Genomic DNA, 27,764 nt, shown 5'->3' with positions numbered 1-27,764 from the left:
AAACACCGGCACCCTGAGAAGACCTCTGCTGTTGCGAACCCTCGCAAAAAATATATTAAAAAAATAAAAATAGACTGTACAATCCTACAAGTGCCAGCAGAAATGTACCCATGACCTCTGAAGTGAGGTCCAATGTAAAAATAACATTGAACTTTTGAAAAAAAAATCCGGATACAAACTTTGAAAAAGTCTTTAATAAAAGCTATAAATTAATTTTGTAAAGAAAAAGAATATTGTGTACTTGGGTCTAAACTCATTTTGTTACACTCATTATTCTTTCCATATATTACATGATGATGGATCATAGTAAGGGACAGCGTTGGCGATTTTCTTTAGGAAACAGCATCCTTTTCCATTTATTTTACAATAAACACATGAGTTCTGGACGAGGCCGTAAATTCGTATTCGTCAGTTTTCTTTCATTGTACCGTGGGTAAAGCACCGTCCTCTTCAAAATTCAAGGAATAAAAACCAACGTTGTACTATATAAAAACGCACGTATGGGAATTTGATTAAATGTTATTAATTTCGTCTTTCTCTCAGCAACTTTACGTCATGGTGTATACGTTTTAATAAAGGAAAAAAAGTCGGCTGAGTGATATTAAAAAATGAAACAGTACGAAACAATAAAAATATAATTGTATAAGCATATATTAATTTTTTCCTCACGCGTATATTATTTTAACATACCTTTTCTTTCTATTTAGATCGTAGTGTAACGTTTAAAAATGAATATAAATAATTCGGTTACATATCTTGAGTTATATATCAACTGTTGACATATAATTAAATTATTAGTTTTTGAGATTTTCAAAAGGTTTTGTTTTATGACTTTCATATAAGAAATAGTACGTCCGATGTTGATTGATGATGCGTAATTTTTGGGGGAAAGCTAGAAAGGAAATTTCAGGGATAATAGTGCGAATCGAACCTACTAAGTACCGCAGGGTACGTTCCAAGATTCTAAGATGTTCTTTGATTGTAAATTAATAAAACAAAATAGAAAGTATGCTGTGATTCTAATCACAATCACACGGATTTTTTAACTGTTACCAAAGAATGGCACACCTGTCCTTTTAACCTTCTTTGCTTGTTTGAGAAAATTTAAATTTATTAAATTCACTAGTTTTCGTGGTCCGCTTCATAAATTAATATCTTTCAATTAATTAAGGTTTTTAGTTGAGATAAAAAAATCAGTGTCAAGAGCGGGATTCGAACCCAAAAATTGAGGTTGAGATGAGAGGTTAGTGTCCGAGTGGATCGAAGTCACGATAGCTCAAGTGGTAGATTAGCGGCGCATCTAGCCGAAGGTCGTGGGTTCGAATCCCGCTCGTGACACTGACTTTTTTATCTCAACTAAAAACCTTAATTAATTGAAAGATTTAAATTTGTGTTTAAATGAATTTGTCTTTAAAATAGTCCTTAAATAAAATTTTTAATCGTTTATAAGGAGAGTTTTTATTGTAATCCTTTTATGTTGATTTATGTCGTAAAAGCGTTTTCTGCTAAGAAACTAATGGAACTGTTTCATGATACTGATAATCAATAGTCGATAATCAATAATAATTTGATTCTTAAATTGAGAACGTAACAGTTTCACGTTCAATACCATTTTAAAGAAAATAAATCAGATAGTGACAAAATCGGCTATGTTGGGCGGCTAATTTGTGAACGAAACACACAATTAGGGTGCGATAAAACGGTTAAAGGCTAGGCATTTGATAAAACGAATTACGATGTTAGATAATTTAAAAAAATATTTTTTTTTACAGCTTATGTGGGTTTCTATGTTGTCTAATCGAAATCTGATGTCCCGTCCCACGCGTGTGAACATCTTACCAGGGCGTTTTAATATCAGAATATATTCGGACGAGAATGTAGGGCAAGAAGGAGTTTTTGTGTCCTGTCTGGCTATCATTAAGGCAATACATTTTAAAACGCGACCTTTACCATCTACGCGATAATTCCCGCTCGTTAGGCCTGTACTTCGCGAGTCCCGGCGGGCCTTACCTGGAAACTTTTCAACATTTTCTGGATGAGAGTTTTTTTCAGCTTGGAAAGTTGTGCCTAATGCTCTAAGCGTTTATCCTCGTATATCAGAATTAGAAAATACCTAATAAAACTCTACTCAATTAGGAATTTTGTAAGTAAAAGTTTTCATGATCAAAGTTACAAGAAGCTTTTATAAACCGATTAGTAGAACCTCACAAATCTTAGCCCGGAACACCCTTATCACAAGGAAAATGTAAATAAAAAGAAACAAGAAATACTGACTTCGTGAAGTTTGAAAGCGATTGTTTTAGGGATGAAAATGGACGCCTAGCCGGCCAGTTTCAGTAATTCTGTTTGAAAGCGATCTAACCCGTTAAAACGTGCTGAATCCGACGTATGCGGTTGAATAATCGATGAGACCACTATATTTCTAGTTTTACAACGATCAGTGCCAACGAGCATAAGTGGAATAGTAGTGACTGGGTTGAAACCGTACGAAAATCTCTTTGCATAACTATCCTCGTGCCGGTCGGCGATTTGGTTTTATTTATGTATCGGTCGTCGCTATGCTTTGCCCGATTGTATTGACCGTACGGGATTCTATTTTGAATTGAAATAAACAATATATAACCACTAAAAAGGAAAAATGATATGAAAACAAAGCCAATCAATATTCGATTTTGAAAATATCATAGAAAAAGTAGTATGTAGAAATTTTACCTATTTTCAAAAAATGTACGAATTTTTTCAGTATTATTACACATGCACGAATGTTATTAATAGAAATATGATTATATATAAGTTTTGAAGTTATACGAGCAGGTCTATTGAAGCAGAAATATGAATATATTATACATTCAATATATATANATAGAGAGAGAGAGAGAGAGAAAGAGAACGGGAGAAGAGTTGAAGGGCATAAAGTTCATACAGGAACAATCAACAATGTCCACAATTTTTATTAAATTTCGTGGTCCGCTTGATCTTCTTCTACTGAAATTCTTTTCAGTTAATTAATTTTTTAATTAAGGTTTTTGGTTGGGATAGAAAAGTCAGTGGCACTAGCGGGATCCGAACCCACGGCCTTCAGCTAAATACGGCGCTGCTGTACCACTTGAGCTATCGTGCCTTCGATCCACTCGGACACTAACTTCCCATCTCAACTTCACCTTTTAAATTTTCCCTCCTTTTTGCCATTTTTCAATGCAAAATGAAGTATACTGTACTAAAGCTCTCCGTGGCCATTTCATTTGTCGCCGAGAATCAAATAGATTACACGACATTTGAAAAATGGCAAAAAGGAGAGAAAATTCAAAATGGTGGGGTTGATATGGGAAGTTAGTGTCCGAGCGGATCGAAGTCACGATAGATGAAGTGGTAGAGCAGCGGCGTATCTAGCCGAAGGTCGTGGGTTCGAATCCCGCTCGTGACACTGATTTTTTTGTCTCAACCAAAAACCTTAATTAAAAATTACTTAATTGAAAATGTTCAAAATTTTGTTTCGTTTAAAAATTTCCATTAATGGCGACAGCTGTGAAAATAGGTAAACTGTAACAACAGTATGTAAACTGCACGCACGCACGCACGCACACACAGACACATACACACACACACACACACACACACACACAGAGTCACTGACTTATTTCCTCTTCTTCCCCCCAACTCTTTTTTCTTCTTACCTTCATTCAGTCTCTCTTACTCACTCTCCCGCTATCGTTTTCTCTATTTTATCCCGTCCTCTGTATGTACATATCTTTGTCTCTTTATACATCTTTTTCTTTTTTCCTCTTGCCATTGTTTATTTCGCACTTCCTAACAAATTTTTTTCTTAATATGTTTTTACGTATGTATTGTTTGTTGATGTTTTCCCGAAGAGAATTTCTTCCCTAGAGATATGAGAGATTACTTTTGTCAACTAATATCAAAGCTGATGTGGTGAATCTTGATTTTGGAGATATGAGAGATTACTTTTATCAACTAATCTCAAAGCTGATGTGGTGAATCTTGATTTTTTATGTCCTTATGAGTTCAACATTTTAACACCAATATTCTCTCTCTCTCTCTCTTTTTTTTTCTCTCTCTCTCCCCCTCTCTGCGTCACATAACTAACTATTGATCTGATAAGAAGATCCAATTGATGCTATTTTAATCAAATATTTCAATTAAAAGCTTATTTGAACAAGTTCTATTCCTAGGTTGTGGATTAACTATATAAAAACCAATTATTATTTATTTTTGGTATTTAGAATTTTTTACGAGTTGTGAAACTTTTCAAATGTTGATTAAAACATCAAAAGAGCACGTGAAAAGATCTACAAAAAGCTTTCAATCCATTCCACAACCAATTCAGTCATAATTTCGGATGAGGGGATATCACTTCCTCAGAAGAACCTTAAACGGGCTGATTTACCCCTTCTCACAAAAGAGGGAAATTCCATTTTAATCCGAAATGATCATTGAAAAAGCTTCACTTTTGATTCGGAGCTTATATTGAGATGTCACCGGATTATAAAAAAGTGATGAAAATCGGTCAAAGCTCGTTTACGACCACTGTCTACGTAGTTTGCTGCGATTCATCCAAATTTGACAAAGGATAATGCCGCGATTGGTAAACCTTTCCCTTAACATCACAAGGCTACCCCTTTTCGTTTTATTATGTCCTCTTTTTTTTCTTCCATAATCTCGAGAGGAAATTCTCCTCGAATCATGTCAAAGGCTTCCTTTAGTTAGGGATTCCTTAGTAGGGGCCCCTCCTTTTGAATAACTTGAATACCGTTTCCTAACTAATAGTAATTTCCAAACAACTCACCCTATGGATTCCAGGAAAATTGAAACTTACCTCAGGTGTAAGTAAGCAAAGAATTTGTAGTTAGGCCACTGATTAAGAAAATAAGTTTCTTAATGAACGCAGTCGACCGTATAATGGTTAGAAAGTCATGTTAAATACACTTCCGGTATTCGAAATATTTTCATATATTCGCTTAACTAGTGATGTGACATTTAAATCCTTGCAGCATGAAAGTTATTATTTTTCCTCCGCTAATAGATGATGTATTTTAAAATATCTTAGGTACGTGGTTATAATTTATAACAAAAATTAATTAAATAGACAAAATCTTGTATTAAAGGAATTTTGTTTGTAACGCTCTGTTTCATCATCCAGGGAGGTCTAAAAATTATATATAAATAAAAAATACTGTAACGCAGCTGGGTTTGGAATTACTCATAATAAAACAACCATAATTACTTTCACAATAATAAAAAAAATATAATTCATGATACTCAATAAATAAAAGAATATAAAATGATATAAAAGAAAACTCAATAATATTGTGATAGATCTAGGCATCACACTTGACGAAACACTGGCATTCTGGGTACATACTGGCAGCACTATTATTAAATAAGGCGACAGGAATATTAATGGAGGACAGGAGGTTAGCAGGAAAAACTGGACATTCTGCTCTGGATTTACACCATGATGGTGAGACCTATCCTCACATTCGGTGCGATTGCCTGAGTTGATAAAGTAAAACAGATGAGAGATAACAAAACAGAAAAAAATATAGACACTCGCATGTTTTTGTATAACCGGAGCGATGAGAAAAATTCCTACAGCTTATATGGAAAAGATACAGGGAAAAGATCTGTTTGTACACTGATGGATCTAAAATGTAAAAAGATCCGAGGATAGGAGTGTTCGGTCCTGATACCAAATACTTAGAACCATGGGAAAATACCTGTGCTACTGCATACCTAGCACCTTCCAGGCTGAAATCCATGCAATGAAAGATTCAATTTGAACAAAGGGTACAAAATTAAGGGTATATCTATTACGCCAGATAGTCGGGCAGCCAACAAAGCCCTGAAATCAAACATCATTAGCTCTAAGATAGTACTGAATTGCAAAATTAATTAAATTAAATTATTTATGGAAAATAACATAAGTCTCTCTGGGTCCCAAGAGTAGAGGTAAATGAGAGACCAGATCTTGCAACTAAGAGGATGTTATAAACCTGGTAGGACATGAGCCCTTCTGTGGCATAGGGATTCCCACTACAAATGACTATCTCAGGCAATAAGACAAGGAATTTACTCATTGGACACAAACAAGCCAAGAAAGTTTTGGGAGGAAGAAGCAATAGAGTGCTTTAATGAAAGCAGGAAAATTTTCAACGCCGAACAAAATCCTTAACTGGACACTGCACAGCAAATAGGCATTTTTGCAGATCCTGCAAGGAAGTGCTAACACACCTACTAACGGCGCTATTTTGCCCGCAGAAAGAACTGTGATGTACAACTAGAAATTTGTTTTTGTCTATTCTTGAATTTTTGACGAACTACTCGCCAAGTCCATATTCATCCAGATCTCCAATTTTGCTTACTAACCAAGTTTCTTGAAGAACTAGAACTCACCTGTGTGCTATAGGTAAAGAACGAGGGATACAATTGTTTTCAAGGGCGCGGTATATTACTCACCCCAAATATTACATGTATAACTAGAAATTTGTTTTTGTCTATTTTTGAATTTTTGACAGACTACTTGACAAGTCCATATTCCAGACATCCACTTTTGAACTTATAACAAGTAAAAATCGTCAAACAACGGTATATAATAAAGTTGCTGATGATGATCTTCATTAATCCGAAATACGTCTGATGAAATAAATGCCTATTGTGGAAAAATAATTTGGTTCCTACCCATCATCTTATTCAGAATTTATATTTAGCAGACCAGTATGCAGAAAAGTTATAGTTATTTCTATGTTATTAAAGATTAAAAATTTTTATTGTTTATATAAAGGAGGCTTTAAATTTTTTTTATACATTGAAGCAGTTTTAAGCAAAGGTAAAAGATTTATTTTTATATTATTTCTGCCAAAATGAAGCCTTATAAAATAAATTGGTTTCTGAATATGATTCTTCACAAAATTCATTCACACGGAATATAATAAATACTACTTACTATATGATTTGTATAAGGCAATCAGGGTTTTGTTAATAAATGAAATATTTTGTCCGAAATACCATCCGGACGGTATCCCCGGGCTATTACAACTTAACGTCACATTCACAACTTGTTCCAGCCGGGAGTGGTGTGAATGCTCTCTAATGGTCGACACTTCCTCCCCCTTAACTAAATTTCTCGTTTGACAGTTAGCGCACCCTCCGCTAAATTATATCTTCCCTTTCCTTCCTCATGATTAGAATTTGGACCAATAAATCAGTTGAGCCTCTGATAAGCCGTTTCTGGAATCGCCGGTTCTCCGATAAAGAAGCGCACACCGCTGATAAACGGTGATATTTCGATGCAGAGTAACGATGGTTTTGTGGTGGAAGGGGGTGCTTTTTTCCAAAAGTTTGATTTTCAACTTATATATTTTGCGCTTTTACCTCCTTTTTTAATGAATCAGATGGAACTCAATCCTGGTACCAAATTTTCTAGTGTTCAATAACTTCTATGTTTCTACCTTTTCCTGAAACGGCTTCTGTCATTTGTAAGCATGCAGTGTTTCCGTCGTGACTTCCTCTCTGAATAGAACTAAATGGGTAGAGCTGTTTTAAATATTTCATCAGAACCATATTTCATTTGCTTTTCTGTTTTCTAAAATAACTAAATAAAGTACAAACCATAGAGCAATTATTGACTTAGTAGTTATATATAATTAAAATGAATACATACATGTACATGAAACAACAACAACAATAATCGTAAAATTTTAGAAAGTTAATACAGTAATAGTTTTAACGCTTGAGGTTCTTATGCGTAGAAAAATAGTGAAATACTGAAAAGTAAGATGACAATAAACCCCTGAAAATTTATCACTGTATAATTACAGCTTATTATATAATAAGATAAACTTGTAGTTATATGCTCGAGATGAATTCCGTTTTTCCTTTGTATTTTTGTGTGGTGATTAGTGACCGTTAATCGATATTTATTTAAAAATCGTGAGATGCGATCTGGTGTGATGTAGGTTTCAGAAAAACATTTTCTTCATCGTGCCAACGTTTCGATCTTTATTGAGATCATCTTCAGGGCCTGGGATTTACAAACATTGTTTACATATAACAATTACATTTTGGATGTGGAAAAGTGAATTTATACAATGCAAAATATATTTTTTTATATATTCAATCAAAGTATTTCTACTCACTCAAAGTGTTTGTTTTCTGTGTAATTGTGCCATTCTTGCGTGTGGTGTCGAGAGTGCCAGTGAGATTTTGCTATTTTGTGTTTATATACGTTGGATTTTGAAGGGGTGGGGAAGGATGTCGGTATAGAAAAGACATTTTATTGTTTTGAAAATCCCAGGCCCTGAAGATGATCTCAATAAAGATCGAAATGTTGGCACGATAAAGAAAATGTTTTTCTGAAACCTACATCACACCAGACCGCATCTCACGATTTCTAAATAAATAAACTTTGTATTTTTGTTTAATTATTAATTCATTGCGTAAGTTCACTAGTTTTCGTGGTCCGCTTGACCAATTTATATCTTTCAATTAATTAAGGTTTTTAGTTGAGATAAAAAGTCAGTGTCACGAGCGGGATTCGAACCCACGACCTTCGGCTAGATACGCCGCTGCTCGGAGAGGGAGAGGGAGAGGGAGAGGGAGAGAGAGAGGGAGAGAGAGAGAGAGAGAGAGAGGGAGAGAGAGAGAGAGAGAGACATACACACACACACACTCTCTCTCTCTCTCTCTCTTTCAACCTTTCTCTTTTCCTTTCTTTTCTTTAGATCTCTTCGTCCTTTTCTTTTCACTCTCTCTTCTTTTGCTCCATTTTCTTTCGATATGTATTTTCCAATCTCTCTCTTCTCTCTCAGTAAATAAATAAATAAATAATTGTGGAACAATTCAAATACAATTGATGTTTATTTTTATGGTTTCATTGATTTTTTACTTTTTATATACACTTTTTATACATTTATATAAATGAAATTTGAAATAAAAAGATCAACGAAACTGTACACGTTGAACAATACATCAATTTAAATTTTTGTGATGGCCAAATGACTTAAGCATTGTAGTTGATTGTGAATGATATTATTATTTATTTTTATTTTTTTAACAGGGTTCGCAACAGCAGAGGTTACATAAACCCTCGGGGGTGCCGGTGTTTTTGAAAAAAAGCTTAAAAAACTTATGAAAGCTAACCATTGCATTTATTGTACATGAATCTGGAACTGTTTTCAGTTGAAATTATAAAAATTTGCTTTTTCTAACCTAATATTTAGAATCAACATTTACATATTTATGATAAATCTTTAATTAGACGCACTTTTATTGCTTGATGATAAAAGAAGGTCTCAATAATTTAAGAAAAATATAAACGACACTAATAAGCCTGCGTATTTTCTTTATCGGTATCAAACTGGTTGGCTTTTAGTTTAAATAAGTGTATTCACCCTCGAATGAATTATCAACTTCGAATCGGTATTGGGAAAGAATTAGAAGGGATCAATAAGATGGGGTCGTCACGGGATTAATCAAGTAAGGGAAACGGTAATTCCTTTATCTGCAGGAGACACGCGGCCCTTGCCTTTTTAAAAAGTTCAATCTTCAATTTCAATGTCGGACGAGGTCTTTGGAAGAAATACTGTTCTATGAGGCGTTGTAGCTTTATAGTTGACATAAAAAACAGATTAATCGTTTTTGCCCATTTGAAACCACGAAAATTAAGAGCAAGCGCTTTTAAGATCAAAATATAAACCTCTTGTTGGTTACTGTTTCAGCATCTCAATTTTACTGTTGACTCTTTCTTCATATTCGTTAATAAATCTAATTGTTTTTGGTTAATAGTGTTTTCATTATACATTACAAGCATATTTGCGAGTTGTAAAGTAATCTATTGTCGTTTAAGAAGTATATCTGGATCCTAACTCTCACTTTGTTTGCAGTTGGAAGAGCGATCGGTGAAACCATGTGAAGTATAATGTATGTCTAATTTTGTTAAGAAGCGTAAAAATTATGTACATGGCACCAGTAGTGTGCAGTGTTGCTGAAGATTTCGAGCGAATCAGTGTTATTTGGGTTTGTGTGGTTTGTGGATATGATGGGATTCCAGCTGTGTAAGGACAGTGGGGTGTCAGAACGCTACCCTGAGGAACAACAGGACGAATAGTATAATATGCTGAGAGGGAATTGCCTTTAATGACTCAGGGAAACCGGTCCCTGAGGTAGCTGTGAAGTATGAGAGGGAGGAATTGCCCTGTTTAAGGGTGCCCAAACTTCATCAAAATTCACTAGTTTTCGTGGTCCGCTTTATCTTTCAATTAATTAATGTTTTTAGTGCCACGCGCAGGATTCGAACCACGATCTTCGGCTAGATACGACGCTGCTATACCATTTGAGCTATCGTGACCTCGATCCACTCGGACACTAACTTTCCATCTCAACCCCACCTTTTGAATTTTCCCTCCTTTTTGCCATTTTTCAAATGTCGTGTAATCTATTTGATTCTCGGCGACAAATGAAATGGCCNTTGAGATAAAAAGTCAGCGTCACGAACGCGATTCGAACCCACGACCTTAGGCTAGATACGCCGCTGCTCTACCACTTGAGCTATCGTCACTTCGATCCACTCGGGCACTAACTTCTCATCTCAACCCCACCTTTTGAATTTTCCCTCCTTTTTGCCATTTTTCAAATGTCGTGTAATCTATTTGATTCTCGGCGACAAATGAAATGGCCAAGGATAGCTTTAGTGAATTTATAATTAATTTTATTTTCGAAAATTTGAACAGCACTGTTCTGAAGCTTTGTAAGCCAAGATTTTGATGAATTTGACACTGACATTTTATCTCAACTAAAAACTTTAATTAATTGAAAGATATTAATTGGTCAAGCGGACCACGAAAACTAGTGAATTTAATAAGTTAAAATGAAGTATGTCTTCACTAAAGCTCTCCGTGGCCATTTCATTTGTCGCCGAGAATCAAATAAATTACACGAATTTGAAAAATGACAAAAAGGAGAGAAAATTGAAAGATGGGGTTGGGATGGGAAATTGGTGTCCGAGTGGATGGAAGTATCGATATCTCAAGGGGTAGAGTACCGGCATACCAGCCGATGTTCGTGGGTTCGAATCCCGCTCGTGACACTGACTTTTTTTATTGTATCTCAACTAAAAATCTTAATTAATTGAAACATATTAATTGGTCAAGCGGACCACGAAAACTAGTTAGTTTTACTTTCAGTTTGTTTCACATGACAAGTCGAACTCTGAGCTTAATAGCCAAACTATGAGACGTTACATGAGTTCTCTAGCGATAAAGCTCTATTTTGGTTAGTCTGTGTCAATTTTTTTCTGCGTATACTCGCTAGTTTGATCTGTCAAACGAGTTTCTACCTCACCCTCTTCATTCGTGATCCAACACCTATTACTAAACAAGCGCGGAAAGGCAGAACAAAATGGTTGATAAAGAACAAATCGATAACTAAAGCAGTCGTTATTGACCGAATGTCTGCTGATACACACCACTGCAGTTTTCACAATTAGCCAGAAAAAAGTAGTGCTAAATTAAAGCTTAACTATATAGTCATCTAAATATAGTATTTTTCTAAAAATGACATATTTTCAAGCTAAAATTTATATGGAAATAAATATTTTTAAGGTCTTTTAAATTAATTAAGGTTTTGGTTGTTAAAAAAGTCAGTGTCACAAGAGGGATTCGAACCCACGACCTTCCGCTAAAAACTCCATCCACTCGGACACTAACTTCCCATTTCAACCCCACCTTTTGAATTTTCCCTCCTTTTTGCCATTTTTCAATAGCTCAGGTGGTAGAATCACTGAATTTTTATCTCAACTAAAACTTTAATTAATTGAAAAGAATTTATTTGGTCATGCGGACCACGAAGCCAAATAAAATGTAATAAACGAAATGAAGATACTTCACGAAAGCTCAAGTCAAACAAATTAGCTGAATTATTTTGAGGTAGATTACAAGAATCAGGCAATATCTTAAGTATAAAAATAGCCCATACAAAAATGTTAACTCTAAATTAAGGTCCAAAGTCCCTGAACTGTATAAAGGTGATGTGATATACAAAAAAATTGTCTTTCATGCACTTTCAGATATTTTGACCAAACCAAATACTTAATTAAATAAGAATGTCTGGGCACACATTTGACCCAAGGAACCCTGATAATGGAATTGCTTTGTCTGACCATAATACATGTCATAAGTTCTTTTCAATTTATTAAGGTATTTGTTGAGATAAAAATATCAGTGTCACAAGCGGGATTCGAACCCACGACCTTCCGCTAAAATCTCCATCTACTCGGACACTAACTTCCCATCTCAACTCCACCTTTTGAATTGTCGTGTAATCTATTTGATTCTCGACGGCAAATGCAATCGCCACGTAGAGGTTTAGTGAAGTATACTTCATTTTGCTTATTACATTTTTTATTAGGTTTCGCTTGGTACTTCACCTATTGAAAAATGGCAAAAAGGAGGGAAAATTCACAAGGTGGTATAGCAATAGTTCAAGTGGTAGAGCAACGGCATATTTAGCCGAAGATCCTGGGTACGAATCCCAATTGTGTCACTGACTTTTTTATCTTAACCAATACATTAATTAATAATTATTTTTAAACCTAATAAAATTATTTTTAAGATGCAGGAATTGCTGTTACTTAATAGGGCTTTTGTATTATGATGTTGAAAGGGTTCAGGCAAAAAATGCCAATGAGTTTTTAAATCAGGTGGAATATTTCTATTAACGATCTGTTACCAGCATGTCTCAAACGGAGTAGAGCCCCAAATTTTTAACATTTTTCGTTTGTAGGAAAATAAATGAAAAGTACAAATTTCTGGCCATAAAAGGCTGTTAGTTTTGGAAGTGAAGTTGTAAGTGGAATTGTAAGTATTTATCTGTTGAGCCCAGTTTTGGACCTTTCGGTGATGAATAGTCCAAGTTTTAAAGCTTCCCCTAATTGTTGCCCCTAACATATAACCACGCACTACCCCTCGTTCCGCACCAACTTGCCTATATCTTTATTTTATTACACAAACCCATTTAGTCGTTTGTATAATCCGAAGGAAATAACAGGCTCGCCCCCGAGCCATCGGCAATATAAGTGCCCTTATGCGCGAGTATGTTTTATTGTAGCCGTTACGGTTTTAGTTATATAATTAGCGGATTTGTGTCAGCATTAATTGTTATTAACGGCTTTAACCTCACCATTTGAGATTTATTATCCATTAAAACTCTAAATCGTTTTCCCACGGGTTAAAAGGATTCCGGATCTTCTCGCAACTACCGAAAAATATAAATACTATACGATAAAAACTATCATTGCATCAGTCACTATTCAATTAAGCGAATTGTATTTAAAAAAAAACTAAATAGATTGGTTGTAATTTAAATTCAACGCCTATGACATCTCATTAGCAATCCAAGCGAATGAGTATTCTACGAATGTTGCTATTTTCTCTCAACTGTCATTACTATTCCAAATCCCGTCGTGCTCTGTTGTTGACCGTTGTTGGCCCGGACGATAACGCCTGGAATGGAAGCACTCGCAGAATTCTTTAGTTATAGCGGTTTACATGAGCCCCCTTGTGTTTAGACATGAAACTAGTCACCAACCATAGGCTATTTTCTGTAATAGCATGTGAGGTCTACGTGGCCTGCATCAGCCCTTCTCCATTTGGACATGACAGTCAAAACGTCACTTTTTTTTGTACGGCCAAATTTGTTGCATATCATAATCTGTCGGAAAATACTTCAAAAATACAAATGTGTAAAGAAGGTCAAAGATCAGTTTTATAACTTGTTACTAAAAATTCTTATTCCATTTTCAAGAGGAATTTAATTTATTTGAAATATTTAGGACTGTTATGAGATAAAACAACCGGTGTAGTATAAACTTTATATTTCCTGAACGTTCACTTATATTTTTTTCCCATTCCGACCAGCGCGGTTTTATTAAAGCAGGAACGTTTCAAAATAAATATATTTCTTTTAACTCTCCTTTCTATTTATTTCTCCTGGCCCAGCCCGAGTTTGGAGACGTCATTTTTTCACTGGATATGCGCAGAGCAGTAATACGTAATTTTATTAATCACCGAGTGTGGGCTTAATAACGATGCTTCGTTCTAAAATCTAATTCAAATTAAATTATTATAACGTAATAAATTTTTCCAGATTAAGCTAAATGTTGGTAATATTAATTTTCAACAATTACAAACTCTCACTCATTTATATTTGATGCATAAAATTGCATTTCATTATATAAATATTATCGACATACTTTTCTATAATTAATTTTTTAGAAATATACACAGTATACTTATTTTCACAGTCTTTAATGGTAATCTTTAAACGAAATACAATTTGGAACATTTGTTAGGTTTCGTGGTCCGCTTGACCAGATAAATTCTTTTCAAAATTAATTAACTTTTAATTAAGGGTTTAGTTGAGATAAAAAAGTAAGTATCACAAGCGAGATTCGAACCCTCGACCTTCGGCTAAATACGCCGCTGCTCTACCACTTGAGCCATCGTGACTTTGATCTAATCGGACACTAACTTCCCATCTCAACCCCACCGTTTGAATTTTCCCTACTTTTTGCCATTTTTCAAACGTCGTGTAGTCTATTTGATTCTCGCGAGAAATGAAATGGCCACGGAGAACTTTAGTGAAGGTATACTTCATTTTGCTTATTACATTTTAATAGGTTTCGTGATGTGCTTGACCAAATAAAATATTTTCAATTAATCAAGGTTTTGGTAGAGATAAAAAAGTCAATGTCACAAGCGGGATTCGAACTCACAACCTTCGGCTAAATATGCCGCTGTTCTACTACTTGGGCTATCGTGACTTCGATCCATTCGGACACCAACTTCCCATCACGATAGCATCACGATAGCTCAATTGGTAGAGCAGCGGCGTATTTCGCCGAAGGTCGTGGGTTCGAATCCCGCTTGTGACACTGACTTTTTTATCTCAAATAAAACCTTAATTAAAGATTAACTAATTGAAAATAATTTATCTGGTAAAAAAGCAAAATTAAAGTATAAATAAATAAAAATATCTATTCCTCGTTTGCTTTTCCAATGTATATGTCAATCAACCTAGGTACATACCTATCTCTTTTCTATCCCAATTTCTTTCAATCGATCTCTATTTCTTTCTTTTATCGTCATTTCTGATGACTATCTCCCCTTTTCTATCTATTTTCTCTCTCTGTCACACAATCTTCCGCAAATTCTCTCTCTCTCACACTCTTTCCCTCACCCTCTTTTGTTTATTTCTTCCTCTTTATCAGTTCATTCTTTTATAAATATGTCTGTTGATCATGCTCAATCGCTTACGGAGTCCCTCTTTCTCTTTTTATTATTTTATTTCCCTGTATAATCGCAATGAGGTCATTACCTTTCACTCTCTCTCTCTCTCTCTCTCTCTCTCTCTCTCTCTCTCTCATTCACTCCCCCTCTCTCACTCACTCACTCTCCCTCTCTCACTCACGCTCTCTCACTCACTCACTCTCACTCACACTCACACTCTCTCCCTCACCCTCTCTTTTTTTCTTTCTACCTCTTTATCACATCATTTCTTTACAAATATGTCTGTTGATCATGCTCAATCTGTTAAGGAGTCTCTTTTTCTCTTTTTATTATTTTCTATATTTTTCTTTATTTTATTATAATCACAATGAAGATATTATCTCTCTCCTCTCTCTCTCTCTCTCTCTCTCTCTCTCTCTCTCTGTCTCTCTCTCTCTCTCTCTCTCTCTCTCTCTCTCTCTCTCTTACTTTCTCCCTCTTTATCACTTTATTTCTTTATAAATATATCTGTTATCATGCACAATCTCTTAAACTGTCCCTCTTTAATTTTTATTGTTTAATTTCCCTATATAATCAGAACGGAGACACTACCTTTCACCTTATCTCCATTTATCTATTTATCTATCTATAAATATATATAATTCTCTAGATCTATCTATGTCTATTTTTATCATCCATCTATCTCTATGTACATCATGATCTTGTCGCTATCGTTTTATCTTCCTATCTCTCTTGTTTAATCATTCTGCTTATATATCTATTTTATTTGCATACTTATCTGTTTCTATAAGCCCTATTTTTGAGTCATCTTTTCTTATGATTTCTCTTCCTCCCATTTTTTGTTTATTTATTATTTTGACAGTATCCATTTTTCTACCTCTCATACGGTACAAAACTGCTCTCGCTTCCCCCAATACTATATCTAATTCATATTATTAAACATATTATGTAATTATGTACAAAGTATCCAAGTACCGATTAAATTGTACCTTGGTACACCTTTGTGTTATGCGGTCGACCATAAATTTATTATAATTAAAAAAGCATTAATAACCTTAAAAGAAATAATTATGAAACACTTATTTCTTTTCAAATTCTTCAGGTTTGCATTTTCTCTGTGGGTCTCTACGAAAGACGTCGTTTACTTCTCAATTTTAAGTGTAACTTTTGCAGCGAGAAATGAAGGGGAGCCCAACATATACGAAAATATCCCGATTTACTGCTCACAGCTTGAAAGTAAAAATACATTAAAATACCGGGCATTTATCAACGGCGTTTGAGGAACGACAGTTAATTGGTCGGATTATTTTGAGGACCGGGTTAATGCATCATACAAAGACAGGACAATTAGTTTTGGGCTCCATAACTCAGGTGTATCTTTAAATAGATATTTTTCTACCAGTTGTGTCGTTTCGGCAGTTATACACTTTCAAACTACGGATTTTCGAGTTAACAACTTAAAATTAAAACGCTCCAGCAAAAGAACGAGTAAATATAATATAATAATAATATTTCAATAAATCAATCAATTCTGCTACATTGTTACAAAGAGTAATTTGTTTATCAATGGAGAAGAATTTTGCATTTTGTAAAGTAATGACAAGTCGAGATCTAAATTCACACATGAGGTAAATACAAGTAGACAGAAAATTTACAAAAGAATGATGGACAAAAGGGGGAAAACAAAAACGTAGAGAGAGAGAGAGAGAGAGAGAGAGAGAGAGAGAGAGTGAGAGAGAAGAGAGAGAAAGAGAGAAAGATAGAAAGAGAAAGAGAGAGAAAGAGAGAGATTAGTAATGTGAAGCCTAAATAATAAGCATTATTTTGTAGAGGAATGGCTGTATCATCTATTAACTAGTTGTCGTAGTCCGCTTACCAATTAATATCTTTCGATTAATTAAGGATTTTAGTTGAGATAAAAAGTCAGTGTCACAAGCGGGATTCGAACCCACGACCGGAGATACGCCGCTGCTGTACTTGAGCTATCTTGACTTCGATCCACTCGGACACTAACTTCCCGTCTCAACCCCACGTTTTCTATTTTCCCTCCTTTTTTTTCCATTTCTCAAATGTCGTGTAATCTATTCGATTCTCGGCGACAAATGAAATGACAAGTGAACCAAATAGCTTACACGACATTTGAAAACTGGCAAAACAAAACAAAAAGAAGGGAAAATTTAAAAGGTGAGGGTGAGATGGGAAGTTAGTGTCCGCGTGGATCGAGGTCACGATAGCTCAAGTGGTAGAGCAGCGGCGTATCTAGCCGAAGATAGTGGGTTGGAATCCCGCTCGTGACTTTTTTATTTCAACTAAAAACCTTAATTAATTGAAATATATTAATTGGTCAAGCGGACTACTAAAACTAGTGAATTTACGTGTACTTTTGAACATTTTTAGGAATGTAATTGTTATATTATCTTACGCTTTAGCTTTGGATATAACGCTGTTAAGTGATTTATTAACATCTGTTTTATGGTGGATATTCAAAGTTAGCAATATAATTATATAAGTTATCCTTTTTCCTTTTCCCAATTGCTCTTTGTCGGGAGAGGGCGTAAAGGGAGAGAAAAGAGAGTGAGATAGACGAAAAGATTTATTATTTACAAATCGGAGAGAACATAATCACTTCTTGTTCCAAATTTCTCAAGTTGCTTGAAGAACACATGGCAGATCTTGTAGGTGGACGGAGAGGAAAAGAAGACATGCCTTCCACCAGGATAAGAATACCGTTCGAGACTGGCGTGGCACTGATTTCGTATTCAGAGCGCGAGGATCTCTGTAATTTAAGGAGAGATTTAAATAATTCGGTAACCTGGGATTGGTAGAGGGTGAAAGAGATGAAGACGTCTCTTTTGACATGTGTGAGCACAGAGTGGAATCCTAATTTGTATGCAAGGATCTTGCGTTAGTTTCCGGGCTTAGAGGCTGAGATTAATTAGCGACTGGTACGCAAGCTTCATGTCATCGAGGTAAAATCTTAGGACTGTTTTATCAGACAGAAAGCGCGCGTTTGATTAAAAAAACGAAAAAGAAGCCTGTCAGACCTCACACGCTGGCAGGAAATTCAATTTTTTCCAAATCAGTTTAGTGCGATTCCTTGGAAGTACGACCACTCTAGTTTGATCACATATTTCCAAAACTCAAGCGGATAAGTTGCAAATAATTACAAAAATAACGATCAGATACAGTTGGACAAGGTTTTTTTTTATTAATTTCCAATCGCTTATGATTTGCCTAAAAAAAAAAAATTCAAGAGATGGGAAGTTAGTGTCCGAGTAGATCGAGGTCACGGTAGCGCAAGTGGTTGAGCAGTGGCGTATTGAGCCGAAGGTAGTGGGTTCGAATTCCGCTTGTGACACTGACTTTTTATCTCAACCAAAACCTTAATTAATTGAAAAGAATTTATTTGGTCAAGCGGACCACGAAACCTAATAAAATGATAAAAATAACGCTAAGTAGAAAATAGTATAGTGTGAAAGTAAGAGAAAGGTGGGAAAAATTGATATACACAATGAATAGACCGTCCGAGAAGGTGAGAGTGAAAGAGAGATGAATAATGTGAAAGAGCGAGAGAGAGAGAGTGTGAGTGGAAGAGAGATAGAAAATGTGTGAGAGAGGAGAAAGAGAGAGAGATAGTGAGTGAGTGAGTGAGTGAGTGTGTGTGTGTGTGTGTGTGTGTGTGTGAGAGAGAGAGAGAGAGAGAGAGAGAGAGAGAGAGAGAGAGAGAGAGAGAGAGAGTGAGAGAGAAATGAGAACTCTTCAGTGTCAAGAAGAAAAAGAAACAGTCAGAAATTAAAGTTGTTGTGTAAAGTGTGACAGTGGGTGAGTAAGAGACATAGATTATGTAGATAGATTAGTAGGTAAAATAGATACGTAGAAAGATTTGATAGGAAAGTAAATTGACAGGTAGATAAATATATATATGGATGGATAGAGAAAGGAAGATATTAAGAGTGTCAGAATGAATAAGAAAATGACAGAGAAACAATGAAAAAGTTAGGCCCAGATATAAGAAGAAAATATTTTTTAGGTTTAACACAAAAAACACAAATCCCTATTATTTGATCATCACTTTTCAAACTCCTTTTACACAAGTTGTCAACGTCTTGTATTTTATATCATATTTTTTTCGTTACTTCTTGAACGAGAATCGTTTGATTTTAAGAATTTATTTAATTATGTGCTGTTACAAATACCGTTCAATATTGAATATTTAAAATAATCTTGATTCAGGGGACCGCGGTATCCCAGTGGTTTGCGTGACTGGCTCTTAGCCCGTCGAACACGCGGTCGTGGGTTCGATACCTACCATCGTCCCTCGCCACTTTTTCGCACCCCTTCTCACCAAAAAATACGCACACGCGAGATCATCCGACTTTTCTTTCAGCTAATATGCTATACAATAAATAATAAATATTTATTTTTAAAACTACTAATTCCAACGTATTTTTTTTAAATTACCGGACTCAATCTGCTGGTTTCTGAGCATAAAAATACACCATACAATTATCCTAATCAATTAATAAACTTCTTGAACAATTCTCTTATATTTTCTAGCTTTGGATTTGTAATAAAGGGTTAATTGACTCGAGTTAATAAATCAAATTTTGCAACAGGTGCTCTTTCTCTCTCCTCTTTATAAAAGGTTAATTCTCACATTTGTTTCATAACTTTTCAACATACCGTTTATGTAACGACAAAAAACTAATTTTCTATTTCCACCGAGTTGGTGTAATATTAAACTCAGGGTTTGGCCCAATTGGAATTATTTATATGGCATTTTCATATATACATGAACAGCTGTATTGTGCCTTTCTGCAGAAAAAGAGAAAGCGAGGAAGCCTAATTGAAGGGAAGGTTATAGGAATTTTTATCGTACTGATCCTGTATTATATATATATATANTATATATATATAATGTAGTATATATTATGTATATATACTTATAGTGATAGTTTGTATTTATAGTTTTCTGTTGAAGACAATATTCAAATTAATATTATTTGACCAAAAATTATGACATAGTTGAGCACATTTTCATAATAACTAGGTTTTTTGACGAATTATGTCTCCGGAACGACGGATTAATTCAAGTTTACAAAGGGATTTAAACTTGTCCGCTTTATGCTTTTATTAAACGACCGTAACTTTCTTCCAACTCATGCCAACTTACAAGTAAACAGTAATGTTCTTTTCGTTTTGACTAAGAAAACGTAGTTAAATGTTAGGACTGAAAAATATGGCTCAGAAGAGTGTTTGGGTTGATATTATTTGCTAAATAAAAATCCCGCTCTTTTAAATCTAAATAGACGAATTTCAATGTAAGCGTGCGGAAATGTTAAGTCAATTATGTAAATATTTAACTTACGACTTTGTACTTAGAGTTAGTATTTATGTGACGAGTGTATTTTTATGTTTTTACAATAGTAAGTCTTTTGTCTGATTACAGTTCGATGCGGTTCTCCATTGGGTATGGAATCGGGTGACATACCCGACAGTGCCATCTCCGCAAGTTCAGCTTACGACTCTGCCAGCGTCGGTCCATATCATGCCAGGTGAACTATTTACAAAATCCTTTATCAAATGTTATATGGCAATGTACAAACTGAAAGTCCTAGAAGATAATTTACAATTTTTTGAAAAAGACTACCGAAAGTACAGAGTTCATAGATCGTTTATAGAAAGGGTGAGTCAACAATGCAAGAGTTCTATTCACATATTGGTGTTTTGGGGTTTCTTTATAATTATAATTCAATTAGATTATCCATTGTGGACAATTTTAACTCTAGAAAATTATAAGTATTTTTATTTTTGACCAAACATCTGTTAGCGCCACTTGGACTTGCCTTTACATTTATTTGCGGATGAATAAATCAGTTAGTCAGTAAATACATTGTTTTTGAAGTCCCAAAAAAAGTACTATTGTAAGGAAAATGCTGAGAAAAATAGAATGTTGTTATGGCGGAGGTTGGGGTAATAAGCAGGGTGACGCGAGAGGTGGTCTCTTTCTATTTCCCCATAGAATTGTTGTCCTTGTTAGAACTTTAATTAATTAATATTTGAGCTTTAATACTCTATCGATGCATTTTATTCAAAACATAATATCAACTACCCTATTTCCTTGAACAAACTGAAAGTACAAAACTACTTCAACGATCGATTAAACTTCCGATTGGATATCTTGGCGTTGGTGTTTCATTACTTACGAATTATTTATTCGGCTGGTATCCAATAAAATACTCAGTCTTTGTAGTGCAATCTTCCAAAAACGAGCCATAATGTGGAAGAAATAAAGAAAAGTTGGATGCCTGACATCATAGGTTGAGATATACATTTCTTCACAGATTCGTTAACTACAGTTTAATTTGAGCTTTAACAACTATCAATTTCTATCTATTTCTTTAGCATAAAGCTTATTATCAATAATGCTGCCTCCTAGAACAAATCGAATGGGAAAAAACAACCTCAATGACCATTTAATCGGTTGGTGTACAGTAAAAATATTATTAAATGGGCGATTTATAACATTTCCTCGAGAAAAATAAAGAAAAGTGAGATAGTGCGAGATTGAAGTTGTAAGTAGGGTAAGACAGAATGCAACCTCCTTCCAATTATCAATAGATTCGTTAGATACAGTTTAATTTCACCTTAAATTACTTCATATTGTTCATTTATTTATTAAGAAATGTAAGAAAGAAAGATAGAGAAAAAAGGGAGAGAGAGGAAGAGAGAGAGAGAGGGAGAGAGAGAGGGAGAGAGAGAGAGAGAGAGTAAAGGGGAGAAAATGACAAATATTAAATGAGAGAGGATGAAAGATAATCATTTAAAAGATAATAAAGAGGAAAGAGAAAGATTATGCTATAGGGAAAGGGATCAAAAGTAAGAGAAGGTTAGAGAGGTAAGTAGTAGGTAAGAGAAAGAAAAAAAGCGTGATCAAAAGCATAGGCATTATCGATAAAAAGCGTGGAAGAGAGAAAAAGAAAAGCAGAGAGAGAGAGAGAGAGAGAGAGAGAGAGAGAGAGAGAGAGAGAGAGAGAGAGAGAGAGAGACAGAGAAACAAAAAAGAAGAGGAAACGAGTAAAAGTTGATCGTAAAGGGGAAAGAGAAACTAAGAGAATCAGAGAAAGGAAAGAAATGGAGAAAATGTACAATATAATTATTCAGATATCGATTAACGGTCACTAATCTGTACAATGTAATAGAGAGAGGAAAAAATAAATGAATTAAGAAAGAGATAGAAAGAGAGAGACAGAGGATGATTGAAAGAGGAAAATATCTGTAGTGAGGGTGTGATACAAATATAGAGGCGATTAGAAGAGAATAAGAGAAATATGTGTTTACAGTTAGAAAGACAGAATAACAAGAGAAAGGGTCATACAAGAGAGAACGTTCTGCACATGAAAATGAAAGAACCTGACCGAACTCAATTTACTTGAGTACTTACTTCTTTTGAACTTGATTTAAAACTTTTAGTGTGGAAATATAACCACCGGCTGCATTGATTAATCATAACTCGTATAGCATTTCTTTTAGCCGATGTAAACTTTATAACGATTACAAGTGAAACAACTTATTTTTAGATTAAACCATTTTTGACTCAGAACTTGAAGTATATCAGCGAATAGTATCGACTCAACAACTTCGGGAAACAAGAATTGCCTTGAGATTTATGGGCTTTCGTGTGGGTCATTCGATTACACACACACAATCCCACACGGCACCTAGATCACATTCGATACGCCGAGGCGTTTTACTCATGTTTTCTTCTAATGAAAACTTTCAATATGATTTAATTCATTTAACTTCTTAACTACTTGTACACACACCCCTATACTAGTAAAATTAAAGTATACAATAAAATAAAAAATACAAGCACCTGTATTAGATCAAACATTTAAATATATAGATAATTCAGTATAATTTTTAATTAAAATTTTATTAACATTATAACAAAATTAACAAAAAATACATGTACACATTAGCCACAAAATTCCATGCAAGGAACCGGCATATGCTGTCTTGCACGGTCCAAACTAAAAATAAACATACATTCAATTAAAATAAAACAAAATACATACGTCAATGTATTGTAAAATTTAAAACATTTTAAAAAATAGTGGATACACAGTCTTTTTTCACACATACTATTTAAGAATACTATAAAATGTCTAAATTATATACTTTTCAACATTAACAATAATTCACTAGTTGTCGTGGACCGCTTGACCAATTAATATATTTCAATTAATTAAGGTTTTTAGTTGAGATAAAAAGGCAGTGTCACCAGCGGGATTCGAACCCAGGATCTTCGGCTAGTTACGCCGCTGCTCTACCACTTGAGCTATTGTGACCTCGATCCACTCGGACACTAACTTCCCATCTCCACCCCACCTTTTGAATTTTCCCTTCTTTTTGCCATTTTTCAAAATTTACATTACAAACAGTGAATCATTTCTTTAATAATAAACCAATATTTGTTTTTATTATTAAATATTTTGAATACCAACGTTAGTCTTATGTTGTTGGCGTCACCAATGGATGTTTACTGGTTAGCGGAACTGGTAACGCGCATTCTCTCCTTTTCAAAACAAAATTTTGGGATCTGGCAATTTCTTCAAAAAGTTACAAAGAGGCAATTTTCTCGTATCTTTTGTATTGATAACAAAAATATTTATCATTCGATTGTATGGCCTTAAGAGGAAAACAGTAGCTACTTAATGATCCAGTATTTCATAAACAAGGAAATACAGTTTTTACTGTTTTTGTTTCTGATGCAGAGGGAAGTCAAAGCAAAATATCCATCATTTATGAACTCCAAAGCCCCTTCTTCATTCATGGTTTCTTCTTTTTCAACAACATCTAGCAGAATTTCTAGTTGTCCATCTCTGATTCATCATGCATGGTTTTTTCTCCTCCAGCAACATACTTCTGTACATTTATCACAGCTCGGTCTTTTCCTCGTCCATATCAGATTCATCATGGTTTTTTCTTTCAACACCCACACCAGTCGAACACGTCCACTACAACATCTCCTCCTCCAGTCTTTACTCACCTACGGTAGCATACTAATTCATTGTTCCTCCATTTTTGTTTTGCACTTCCAATAAAGCATTTTCTTCCCCCGCTCCCTCACTGCTCTACAAGTATTCAGTGGCTTCTTTGACTCTTGGCATTTTGTTTGGCTTGCTTGTTTGTTTGTTGTTTGTCTTAGTTTCAAACTGTTAATCACATGAGGGAAATAATACTCAATAACACCGTGATAGAAATAAAAAATGAAGTCAAATATCTGAGCATCACACTAGGTAAAACACTAACATTTAAGAAACACATCAGCTCTATTATCACAAAGGCGACACAGCTTTGCTGGTGTACAGAAGAATAGCAGGAAGAAACTGGGGATGCAGACCAGAAACCCTGTTATGTATGTACACCATGATAGTAAGACCTTTACTTACATATGGAGCTATAGCCTGAGCTGATAAAGCAGAACAAATAACCAAAAGGAAACAACTCACAAAAATTCAGAGACTTGCATGCATCTGCATAACGGGAGCAGTGAGAACATGTCCTACAATTAGCATGGAAAAGATACTGGGTTAATCCCCCTACATCACATTGTAGAAAGGACAGCGCAGAAAACCATCATCAGTCTTATCAAACAGAAACCTCCAACAGGAATAAAACTGAAATGGAGAGATAGCAACAAACTATGGAAAGACCATCCGTCACTCATGGCTCCAAGACGACATGAACAGGATGTTTGAATTTAACCAAAAATTCCGAATAAACCTAGGTACCAAAAAAGAATGGGAAAGAGAGGGAAATAACTTCTTTAAAAATGGCACCATCCTCTGGTACACATATGGATCTAGAACACAAGAAGGTACGGGGGCAGGAGTATTTGGACCCGGAACCAAATACTCAGAACCCATGGGAAAACACACCAGTATCTTCCAAGCTGAGATTCATGCAATTGAAAGACCCAATTCAATCTAAGTAAAGGGTATAAAAACAAGAATATATCTATCATGTCAGATAGCCAATCAGCCATCAAAGCACTAAGCTCAAGTATCATTAGTTCAAGGACGGTGCTGAACTGCAAAACCAAATTAAACATATTAGGTATGCAGAATAAAGTCAGCCTCTGCTGGGTCCCAGGACACATGGGAGTAGAAGGCAACGAGAAAGTGGACACCCTTGCAAGGAAGGGGCTGCCACACCGCTGATAGGACCCGAACCCTTCTGTGACATAGGAATCCACACTATTAACGAATATCTCAGGCAGAAGGACAAAAAGAAAATGAAGGAACAATGGAATTCACTCATTGGACATAGACAATTGAAGAATCTTCTAACCAATTTTGGTAAGAAAGAAATTACAGAATGTCAAAGGAAAACAGAATGCGAATCCTAACAGGATTCCTAACAGGACACTGCAGATTAAATGGACACTTAAAGAAAATTGGAACAATCCAAGATGGCACATGTAGATTCTGCAAGGAGGCAGAAGAGACACCAACACATTTACTAACAAACTGCGGAGCTACATTATCCCGCAGGAGGAAGTGTTTTGGGATGTGTAATGTGACCATAGAAGAGCTTGAACCCCTGAAACCGGGCCTATTAATCAAATTTCTTGATGAAATAGGACTCACCGGTGTGCTTTAGGCAGAGAACGGGGGATACAATAGCTCTTAAAGGGCGCAGTACACCCTGAAAAATCACATCTACATCTAGTTTCAAACTGGTATCCACAATTTTCCCAGGTGTTTGATGATCGTCTTATTTAGAAGGGCAAATCCGTGTTATAACTGTTTTCAGAAAATGAGTTAAAATAATAAATTACTCAATGCGCTAATAATGGAACCTGTTGTCGCCATTTAAATTTATGGTGGTTTCTGATTGGTGGTCACCGAGTCAGGTGCAGGTTTAATGCAAATCAATGAATAATACACTCCAATTTGTTAGTAAAATAGTTCAAAATGATTTATAGAATAATTTTCGTCAATAAATAAGTAAAGTAATTGTCTTCCTTCCTTAGCAAAAACAGCAATATACTCAGCTGAGTCATAGGGCGGCTATTTCTAAAACTGCTGAAGGTTGACCATTGCTGTCAACTGCTGCGGAAGTTATAAGACACTTCCTAGATGGCTCTCTCTAACTTCATCTTTGATTTGGGGAAGCTTTCTCATTTTTCAAGTTTTGTATACAGTGTCCAATGGTACAGTTACTTTATTGCGTGCATAAAAAATAGTTTTTTAAATTGCTGGGCTGATGCGGCATTTAAAATAATTTTGTAATCGGTAATACGGCTTACTTCATCAATTCAGCGTCATTTCTTTGGAAATTATCGTTGCAGTTATAGAACATATTCAGCCTGCCAAACCTGTAAATATTGATATTTGTATCCCTTATAAACAGTTCTGTTAGTAGTTTATCCTGCCAAGCACAACCCGGCCGTTTTTGACAGCTACTCTCCAGTATATTGAAAATTATCCAGGTATAAGCACTTCTAGTTAACATAAATTTTCAAGGTGTGTGGCTCCCGGCCAGACTTTAGACCAACGGGCAGGCTCATAAATCTCTGTAGCGACCCGGCTATTGGAACTATTCGTCGACCGCAAATCGACCCGAATTTTGGCTTCTGCCGGCTTATTATGTCGAAAGACCCCAGGCCGGTGGGCAACCGCCGCTCTTTGCGGTCGATATCGCGTCGGACAAAATAATGCCCATTCCAGTCAGATTCAACAAGCACTCAAGTGTACTGCACACACTTATTGGGGTGTGATTCTTTTAATAATAATATAATAAGCTAATAATATAATAATATAAAGGTTGATTTATTTATAATTTTTACACTTGGCAAACAAATTTTCGACTACCTGTAGGCATCGACTCTCAGACTAGACGCACCCATTTTGCGAGTTGCTTGTCTCTCATATTTACAGTCCTATCAACTTTTATTTTCAAAAAATTTCTTTTTTTTTTAAATATTATTTACTATACATTTTTATTACATCAACTGTGCAACGCTAGACGCTAAAAGACAAAAAACGAATTTTCTGTTATGTTGGTTATCCTAGACTGTATGTAACGTGATATTAATTACAAAATATTTATTTTAATAAAAACCAAATTAAGCGAGATAAAAAATTTATGTGTTTTAATCAAAATTATTTAATTATAATGGTTTGAAAAAAAAGTCACCAAAACGTATGGTGATCAGTGACCATTCGTCGATGATTATTCGGAAATCGTGAGATGCGGTCTGGTGTGACGTAGGTTTCAGAAAACATTTTCTTTATCGTGCCAACGTTTCGATCTTTATTGAGCTCTGAAGATGATCTCAATAAAGATCGAAACGTTGGCATGATAAAGAAAACGTTTTTCTGAAACCTACGTCACACCAAACCGCATCTCACGATTTCCGAATAATAGTCACCAAAACACTAGAAAATCATTTAA

The 27,764-nt window shown here is 35.1% G+C and overlaps 1 protein-coding gene across 7 annotated transcripts in view; it reads left to right on the top strand.

Annotated features, from left to right (window-relative positions):
* The window catches only part of LOC106663267 (discoidin domain-containing receptor 2-like), a 312,738-nt gene that overhangs the window by 36,821 nt on the left and 248,153 nt on the right, over positions 1-27,764 (top strand). For all 7 annotated transcript variants that reach the window (XM_014387974.1, XM_014388013.1, XM_014388005.1 and 4 more), the window contains exon 2: positions 20,749-20,854. In XM_014387974.1, coding sequence (XP_014243460.1) covers positions 20,749-20,854 — 106 coding nt within the window. The remainder of the gene's footprint in view (positions 1-20,748; positions 20,855-27,764) is intronic.

This window comes from Cimex lectularius, unplaced genomic scaffold, assembly GCF_000648675.2.
Source record: "Cimex lectularius strain Harlan isolate CLEC.00 unplaced genomic scaffold, Clec_2.1 scaffold80, whole genome shotgun sequence".
Classification (NCBI taxonomy): Eukaryota; Metazoa; Arthropoda; class Insecta; order Hemiptera; family Cimicidae; genus Cimex; species Cimex lectularius.
Note: the sequence above shows the minus strand (reverse complement) of the source record. Positions and strands in the feature narration are given on the sequence as shown.